At 32.1% G+C, this 10,274-nt stretch overlaps 1 protein-coding gene across 1 annotated transcript; it reads left to right on the top strand.

Annotated features, from left to right (window-relative positions):
* The first annotated feature begins 174 nt into the window (after positions 1-174).
* Positions 175-5,128, top strand: LOC111293689 (uncharacterized). The gene is made up of 5 exons (XM_022886559.2): positions 175-719; positions 1,772-2,034; positions 2,407-2,524; positions 3,429-3,637; positions 4,385-5,128. Exons 1-5 carry the CDS (start codon positions 324-326, stop codon positions 4,836-4,838), a joined length of 1,440 nt encoding a protein of 479 aa, XP_022742294.2. The 5' UTR covers positions 175-323; the 3' UTR covers positions 4,839-5,128.
* Positions 5,129-10,274: the final 5,146 nt, after the last annotated feature.

Below are 10,274 nucleotides of genomic sequence, written 5' to 3'. Positions count from 1 at the left end.
ATGTTCTAGTTTGCTATTGTATTTATCATGTATGAATTGAATTAAATCCAATGTTGGCCTTCTAGCAATGAAATTGCGTTACAGGACAAAACATCCTACACTTTCCATGTTATCCTCAACGCACAAAGAAGGGAAAGGCAAAGCTAAATATCTCTCTCTCTCTAATTTTCGCCCAAATCTTTGTGGATTGGATGGAGGTGTCTTCCTTTGCCTCTGCTTTCACTTCTCCATCGTAAACAAAAAAAAAAAAAAAAATCCCATTTTAGTTAATAAAACGAAGAGTAGAAAATAGAGGGAAATATTGAACTTGCAAGGGAATTACTATGTCTTTGTCTTTCCTTAATTCCATTTTTTCTCCTCCACAAATTGACTCCGTTTTTTGCTCTTCAAATTTCTCTCTTAACTACTTCCATTCTTCTTCTTTTTCTTCCCTATATCACCGCAAACAAAGTTATGAGAATGGGAAGATTATAAGAGGATTGGGGTTTTTAGGTGATTGGAAAGGCGCAGAGAGGGTGAATTCTGGTTCAATGGGGAAAAAGAAAGCTGGGCTTTTTTGGATTTCTTCTTTTTGTAGTTCTAGAGGGAGTAGTAGCTGCAGTAGTAGCAAAGATGAGGAATTTGAGAGTAAAGGAGAGGAGGAAGAAGAAGAAGAGGGTCATGGGTCATTTTGTGTTTTGCCTGACAGATGGGATGTTCTTGGCCTTGGTCAAGCCATGGTATATTTCTTAACATTTTTTTCGTATAGTTTTTGTTGTTTTGAATTTATAATTCTTTTAAAGTTGAGATTTTTTATTTTTTAGGAAAATATAGGGGAAGACAAGAGAATTGAATGTTAAGGATTCAAGCCATGTAGTTTAGTACATTTCTGTTTCGTTTCTTAGAAAGGAAAATGGACTTTTGCTCCCATGTTCTCTTTTGTTCCTTTCCCTCCCACCCTTTTTGTTGCTTTTAAATTGTTAAGGCTTTGATTGTTAGTTTAGCTACCTGCTTTTGCTATTTTCCTTTTTTTTTTTTTTCAATTGTGGTTCAAAGCATTATCATATTTCATGATTCAGTTAATAGTTTAAATATAATACTCATTGAAATATAATTGCTCTGTATATGAAAGTATGCATTTAGTCAGGTAAAATTTTAATTAAAAGATGTTATGCCTAATTTAGGATTTTGGTTGCATTTTTAACCTTTACTTTCAGAAGCAAAATGCATGCTGTAAACATAATAACAACATATATAGAACCTTACTTTCACAAAAAATTGGTTTGAATTGGGGATATTTCTGCTATTTTCTTTGTTCGTTGAGAACTGGTAAAAAATTTGATAAGGGTTGAAGAACTGTTTCCCATTCTACATTTTGGTTAATTATCTGCTGTGTCAATTGGGTTGTTCTTAATGGTTTGTATTTGTAGCTTTACTTAAAAGGGAATTTGAAGAAGTTGAGTTGTGAAATGGGATTGTTAAGAGCATAAACCAGTATGGTGAAACTTCATGTGATGGTATAACAATTCAATAAAATTTTGGTTACTCAACTCTTTAGTTGGTATGCTTTAGTTATTTTGTGAATGTTGAATATTTTGGATTTTCTGCAAATTCTGAGAATTGATTGTAAGACATGGGTGCTTATATTCTTAACACCTGTTGATATTATCCTTTTTTATTGCTTACTCTAATTTTACTTCCTGCTTAGCAGCCTTTGACATTTTTTGTTTGCATATTTTGTTGCAAAAATTTATTAAACTTTTTTATAAAATTTCTGTACCGATAACTTTAGGTAGATTTTTCCGGCATGGTTGATGATGAATTCTTGGAGAGATTGGGATTAGAGAAGGGAACCAGGAAGGTAGTAAATCATGAGGAGAGGGGTAGAGTTTTGCGGGGGATGGATGGTTGCAGCTATAAGGCAGCTGCTGGAGGATCTCTTTCCAACAGTCTGGTGGCTTTGGCAAGGCTTGGTAGTAAGCCCATTGAAGGCCCTGCGTTAAATGTAGCTATGGCAGGCAGCATAGGTAGTGATCCATTGGGTGGCTTCTACAGGTCAGATTTTGTTTTGAAAAATATCTTGCTGTTTCCCTTTTCTCAACTTGTTTAATTGTGTGGGGCTGATATGAAATTTCCGGCTAATTGCATTGTGAATGTTTAAGCTGCTCCTAGGAAACAAAATGAGAATGGACATTCGTTTTCCATTTAGAATGAACATGTCCGAATCTGATACCTCGAGTGCCATTTTTTAATAGAACTCAGTATCATCACAATGATCAATGCCTCTTGTAGCTGCACCACACATAGATCTGCGATTGCTCTTAAACTGACCAATCACTAACTGCAATTAAAATTTGGCTATTTAACACTTTTAGATATTTGTAATGGTCTTGTTAAATTAAATATCCAATTTCTTGATGTATTTAGGGCAAAATTACATCGAGCAAATGTGAATTTTCTTTCTGAACCTATCAAGGATGGAACAACTGGAACAGTGATAGTTCTCACAACTCCAGATGCTCAGCGCACAATGCTTGCTTATCAGGTTAAATTTCTTTGACTATAAACTTATCACAATCCCTGAAAGTTACATAAATTTGAAGCTTATGGTCTTGTTTCCTATTTAGGTTCAGTTCAGTTATGATTGATACATTTATTCTCTGTTAAGATATCCGACTAGCACTCTTGGTCTTTGCTACTTTTTCGTTTCTGGGCATTAGATTAAATTATTAGAAGGGAAACATATTGTAATTATGTTACTTATATTGCAGACATGCATAATCACTTAAGCATTGAGTTGCAAATTGGAAGCAAGCATTTGTGAGCTTTTCATATTTATTAGATGTACATCCCTGCTTCATTTCTATTGTTAAAGAATATATGATGCTTCTTTTTCAATGGTGCTTTTCACTTCACACGGGTTATAAGTGAGAGTAATGTTTCTTTTTGTATTTAACTGAATATTGTTTATTACCCCTAAATTATGGAGAAGATGCATGCAAACAGGATCCAGGATCTACTTTTTGCTTCCTTATTTGCTTACTTTTGTACATCAGCTTCTGCTGTTGTTTTGCCATAATCCAAAGTCTCAATAATCCATCAATTGAAACCTATTTAAAACTGAAATAACATAGGTACTTATAGCTATCCTTAATGCCATAGTACTTGGAAAATAAGTAAAATACCAAAAACTATAAAAGTGCCCAAATAATATTTATAAAAATTTCAATTATGCCTTAGATGGTCAAACATAATAATCTTACAAATAAAATTTTTTGTTCAAGCTACTCCTGTCCATGCCGCAACACATTTTCCCTTGCACAAAATTTCTTGAAAACAGCATTGGGTCAGAAACTTTTTGATGTCCTAATTTTCTTTTCAGCTTGTGTATGGTATGGGAAGTGAACTGCATGAGATCCTTAATAAGTAACTTCTTTCCTTTTTTTTAGGGTACATCATCGACTATTAATTATGATTCTTGCTTGGCTGGCATAGTCTCCAAGACAAATATATTTGTTGTTGAGGGCTATTTATTTGAATTTCCTGATACAATCAAAACTATTATTAAGGCATGTGAAGAAGCTCGCAGGAGTGGTGCCCTGGTAGCAGTTACAGCATCAGATGTCTCCTGCATTGAGAGACACTATGATGATTTCTGGTAAGTTTGTTATCTATTTTGGTCAACCTTATATGTTCCATGACTTTAAAAATCTGGTTTTACCTGAAAGTTGAACCTTAGGCACATTGCGATACACATTTTAGTTTTTTGGAGCTTTTTGTGTTGGTAGCTAAACCTTGTATCAATCCTCTGTGGTTGGAAAGTAGTTTACTTGACCAAAATGAGCTGTATTCATTGTGGTTAATGTTTTTGGAACATGTCTTTACTGGAAAGTATATTTGTCTGGATAAAAGAATTCATTTGTTCTTCACATAACTGGTTTATGGGAGAAGCTATGTAATATACTAAAGACAAGGTCAATTATTGGTTTCTTCATACGTAGTATTCTGTAGTTCTTGAATAAGTTGAGAATCTGACAAAATGTGATGGACCTGGCTTGAATTTGAAGCCTAACAAAGTAAAAAAAGTTCCAATTCTCGTGAGAGAGGTCAGATGCCTGTGGTCGTTTCCATCTGTTGATAATAATTGTGAAATGTTACAAGCTTCGGGAAATTGGAAAACTGCTTGTTAGAGGAGAAACTCACTTAAATGTGTGGAAATTGGCAATATTACAGGGTGATTGATATAGTTTACAGTTTAAAACAGTTTTCAGTTGTATTTGATTCTTATTATCATGATTTTACTTCTGTTGTGGAATGCATTCATGGTAGCCTTGAGGACAGTACATGTCAAGTTCTGTGGAAATCTGATTTAGCTCTCAAGTATTAATTTCTTCGCCTTGTTCAGGGAAATTGTTGGGAATTATGCAGATATTGTGTTTGCAAACAGTGAGGAAGCAAGAGCTCTATGTCATTTTTCCTCAAGGCAAAGCCCTATTTCGGCAACAAGGTATCTCAGCCACTTTGTGCCCCTAGTCTCAGTTACAGATGGACGTAGAGGCTCTTACATAGGTGTAAGAGGTGAAGCTGTATATGTTCCTCCTTCTCCATGTGTACCAGTGGACACATGTGGTGCTGGTGATGCATATGCATCTGGTATTTTGTATGGCATATTACGAGGCATCTCGGATTTGAAAGGTATGGGTACATTAGCAGCTAGGATTGCAGCCACAGTTGTCGGGCAACAGGGGACCCGACTTAGAGTTCAGGATGCCGTTGATCTGGCAAAGTCATTTGCATTCAATCTTGAGAGTTCTACTGCACGGTCAGACGTAGGATCAAATCATATTTCCAGCTTTTGACATGGTGCCTTGAAGCCCACGTTGATTTCTCGATTCTTTTGGATCTCTTTGTTCATAGCTTGTAACCTTGTATATTATCCCTCCAAACATTGCTAGCTACAGGTTTGTCCCTTCCATTGATTCAAAATTGATAGTCATTCCAATAATCAAGGCAACATGATATTGTCAACAAGCTATCATAGTTTTCAAATCATGTAGTTTCTGGAAAAGTATTTTAGATTTTGTTCCTTCAATCGCTACTCCCCTAATTGTATGTTTAGAAATGTGAATATAGCAACAGATTCTTCTGACCGGCAAGAACCCCCTTAGAAACTATAACAAGTTTGGATAGATGATTATGATGGAATGATTGAGATTAGGTGATTGAAAGTATGAAACAAATTCAAGTGCTGATAGATGGTTCATTGTTGACAATGGTGCCTACCATTTTCAGCAAGATAAATGGAATATGCCTGTAGTTTTGTCACACCTCAATCCCTGAACAATCCAATTTATTGGAACTGCCAAAAGTTTTTAAAATCCATTAACGTCCAATGTTATTCAAATGCATAGTGGTTTATGATCATAGTTTCCATTTTATCTTCAACCTAAAATTAAAAATAAGAATTCATTGTCTATGCACAAATGTCATTACCCATGATTTTGGATTTAGAAGTAATTAAAAATGGAAAATGGATCCAGAGCAAGGTTCACCAAAACAACTTGCGGTCCATATCTAAAAGCAGCTATCAAGCTGCTGCTAGAAGATTTATGCAACTTAGTACTGCATTTTACCAGCTTTCTTTAGCACTTTCAGGTTTGGTATACTTCAGTAGCCACGTTATCAACATTTTGGCAGTCATTTCATCAGCATCCACACATGATTTCAAGACACAAAATCGTTTGTCTGGTTAACTATCTTATTGTTCATGAGGTATAAAAGAGAGAATGAAACAAAGACTTGAAAACATTCTAAACTCTCAACATTGAAATTTAGATGTGTCCCGAATTATTATCTCCGTCGCCCTCTAAATTTTTTTCTATGACAAGTCTGACACGCTCACAAGTTCAACCTTCAACAACTGCTCTCAAACTTTTTTCTCTGTGATAAGTTTGACATTCTCACTAACTCGACCTCCGACAAGCTTTATCCTCACCTAGCCTAAAAAAGTGTATCACAGCAAAAGTTCATCAACAAGATATATCTGCTGCTTAAAACCATTCAGAACATAATATCTTAACCAGCAATTGAACAAAATAAATGATGAAACAAGGGAAACAAGTTTTTTCCACCAGCCTTAGATGAACCAAAAGTCTTTTTTACACTAAGGTGGTTAATTAATGCCCTGGCTTTTAATCTTCTTGATTTTGAACAGGACACTTGCTGCTTCACTTAAGTTGTCTTGCCAAGTAATTCTTTGGCATTTATTGTTGCTGACCTTGCTGCTTAAAAACTTAATCATACAATTTTCCTGGGCTAGTCTCCATTTCGCCTATGCACTAGTCCACTTATTCATTATTCAGACATTTTCACAACTGTCAAATAAAACATGTCACGTCTTGAACAAAATTATTAAACTTTTTCACAAAATTGTGAATTTATTTTGGGTTTAACGAAAAATCCAAAATTATTTAGGGGTTACCCCCTCCCTCCTAATCCACCTTTTGCCATTAAATGTGTGCATTGGGCTGACCAAGTCCACCCATAGATTGATGAGATTATTGACTTTCTAAGCCTTATCTAGTTTTAAACCTTTCCAACTAACTCATCATCTATGAAAACGAATTGGTTGGTTGATGAAAAAATGGACTTATTTTGTTAATATATTTGATTTGTAGGAGTTGTTTTCTAGAAATCAACTACCCTTTCCCTTCTAGATTTTCTGAATTTCATTTGCTCGTTCATCATCCCATTGAAAATAATCCAGATGTGATGATGGAGTTCCTTTTCCTTTTTCAAACTTAAATGGTGGCTGTATCGAACTCATTTGGATCAGTTTCATCTGAACTTTTATTTGAGATCAATTTGACCCAATTTTAATGAAAAAGAGATGAAGCTGTTGAGTGTGGCACATGGCATACCACCTAAGAAAAAAAATGCCACATGGCAATCCACGTTATGTGTTGTTTCTTTTTGTTTCTCTCACAAGTTTCTCCGTCTCTCTCTAGTTCTTTTCATTCAACTGACGTCCGTGTCGGAACTCGAAAATCGACCGGTGATTAATATTGTCGTTGCCGTCATTGGCAGGTCCTCAACTGATGTCTAAACCTTCCCAAAAAGCACTCTCTTACCATTTCAACCTCTTTTAATAAGAAGTGTTCATGAAATGGATCGGGTTAGAGTTAAGTATATATTTAATATTAATAATTTATATAATTATTTAAATTTAATTTGATTTTGATATGATATTTTTTATTTTTATTTTTTAAAATTTAATTTAAATTAAAAAAATAAAAATTTACATATATATATGTATTTATATAATTATATTCAAATTAAATTTTAATTTTTTATTTAAATATTTTTAAAATTTAAATAGATAACACAATCCTTATTAGATCTATTTCCATCAATCGCTTTAGTATTTTTCCTTACAATATCGTACATCTAAAAGCAGAAAGACCCAGAGAGATACCTCTTGATTAGATAGAAAAAATGAAAATTCATAAAGGATGGAAGATTATTATCTCTTGTTGCATAAAAAAAAAAATTCAATTTAGCCTTAACTAAATAAGGTTCAGGTAACCTCGCCCATCGTGTATTTCCATGTGAAGGTTGAGATTAGAACAATACCCCAATGAACCAAAAAAGAAAGGCCCGTACGTGCTTTTGTCTGCTTTAGTGTGTACTTTTTGCCTTCCATTATAAATTCTTGGACTTTTAATTAATGAAATCTCCCGAAAACGTTGAGCCACAGATTAAAAAAAAAAAAAAACAAAAGAAAAATATGTGGCCAGAAAAAAAAAAGGTTCATGATAATTCATTTAAAAAAAAATAGGCAAAACCTGGAAACATCCACACATTGAATGGTTGGCTTTGAATAACCAGTCCACCGTTCTAGACTTTAGTAGGACAATATAATGGTCAGAGTGATCTAAAGGTTTTAAAAAGGCAGCTTTAAATAAGTAAAAAACTATATCCATGGAAGACTTACCTGACAAAAATTTTAAAAATTCAACATCAATTTTTTTATGAAACCTTTTTTTAATATTATATTTCTCTTTTTTACTGTTACACTGTGTAATTTTCAAGCCTATTTCTTGGAATAAAAGGAAGTTCCATGATCAATCTCTTGAAATAAATGCAACCCTTGTTCATATTGTAAGTTTCTAGCCTAGACCCGCACCTATTCTTAATTAGTGTTAAACTGAATGTTGTAACATATATATATTTTTACATTTTTCAACCTCATTTCAAAATAAAATTAATATATATATATGGGATTATCTTTCATAGTACATTTTAATGATTAAAATCTAAAATTGCAATTTGAATATTTAATTTTAAATTTTTTAAAATGAAAAGATTAAGATTTTTAGACAAAAAGTGAATTTTTTATTTTTTTAATAAAAAAATAGTCAATATCAAAATTTGATTTTTAAATTTATTTAATTATATATCTTATGGGCGACTAAATCTCAAATTTGAATCTTGTGTGAAATTCATAAGTTATGAATAATTTTACATTTAAATATCATCATCTTCATATTCCTAAGGAGAATGTAATGCATGTTTACATTTTATTCTAGCATATATAGTTTTTATCTCGTATATATTCATGATCCTAATTAACCTTCTTTGCTAGATTTTATTTAGATTCGTTTATTTCTTTATTTTGTATGTACTTATTGCTTTTCGCTTCAAAATGATATTTAAAAGATTACCATGAAACTAATTAGTTGGTGATGTGGGTAACCTAACGACTATTAGCCATTAAGTACAAATTAAATGGGAGAGAGGGATATATATAGCAAAGGGATTTGATCACATCATGGCATTGGCAGAGTTCATCAATGGTGGGTTCCCACCCTATCCTGAATGACACCCCTAAAGCTTAGTTTTCATGGTGGAATGGGGAGCAAGTGGACAAAAATTTCGAGGAAATGAAAAAAAAAAAAAACAGTTACCATTAGTAATAGAATCCATGACATGGATTGGAGAGGCATTTATAGCATTAGAATAGAAGCATATCTCAGAGGGAAAATGCTAAGGACCCACTAAAAGTGATTGATGCGTCTTGTGCTGAGGATAAGAACAACTCAGAATAATTGCCCAACCTGCCTCTTTCTTTTTTTTTATTTTTTTTTATTTCTTGATCAAAAGAAAAGGACCAAAATTTTGCGTTTTTTAGGTTATTGTTATTAATTTGAATAGTTGAAATAAGCTGTTGATTTAAGAATTTCTGATATTGATTGTACTTAATTCATTTCGTATAACATAAGAGGAAAGGTGAATAAATTTGGAGATTTTCTTTGATTAATATATATAAGATTACCATCTAGCTAATGCATGTTTATTTAAGATATATTTAAAAAATAAATAAATTATTTAATTATTAAATAAATACATATAGTAATTTTATAAGCCTACTTGCTTGCGGGGTTAAAAAATTAAATTAAATTAATTAATAAATGTAATATTATGTTATGTAATTGATTTTTTTTTTTAAATCGTAAAAAGAAAGTGCAATAATTTAGCTTATGAATGGTTTGAGGAATGAGAAATGAGGGAATTGGCATTCCATTTGTAACTGGAATGAAATTTAGTAATGGAAGAATGTGATCAAATATGTATGTCTTTTTAACTTTTTAATTGTGAAGAATATGAAGGCTTGTCAATTTTCTTAATTAAAGTATGGATATACCATTGAGTTTATTCTTCTTTACCTTTAGAGGGGCATATTTTATATATGGTTATGGAATTTCAAAACAATCAAAGTTATCACTTTTTTTTTTTTTTTACTCTTATTGATTCTTAATTTTTTTAGTAAAAAAAAAATTAAAAATAAATAAGTTATTTAATCTTCAGGTTAAGACAAGATATATCGTATCTAACAGTTTAAAGCATGTGACTGTAGATCGTGTATTTGAATTGATTTCAATAAATAACCATTCACATAACTCAAACTCAAAATTTTTTTGTCGAAAAAGATAAATTTTAATTAATTAAACTAATCATTTATTGATTTATTGATTCTTAATTTTATTATTTTATATATGTCAATTATAATTATAATAATAATTGCCGACAATATTATGCAAGAGAATTGTCTTGGTCTGGTCATGTACTTCTGTCTTCCTATGTATTAAATTTGTCCATGGATTGAGTCAAATCCGGCCTCATTAGTCAAGTTCAATGGTTAAAATTTTTTTAAAAGTATATTAAAATATTAATATTTTAAATATATTTTTAAATGAAATAAAAAAATTTAAAATTAAACCAAACTTGTATTTTAA

Source organism: Durio zibethinus, chromosome 14 (assembly GCF_047325235.1).
Source record: "Durio zibethinus cultivar Kanyao isolate XHJ-2024 chromosome 14, ASM4732523v1, whole genome shotgun sequence".
NCBI classification, from domain to species: Eukaryota; Viridiplantae; Streptophyta; class Magnoliopsida; order Malvales; family Malvaceae; genus Durio; species Durio zibethinus.
This window is presented reverse-complemented; position numbering and strand designations above follow the sequence as displayed.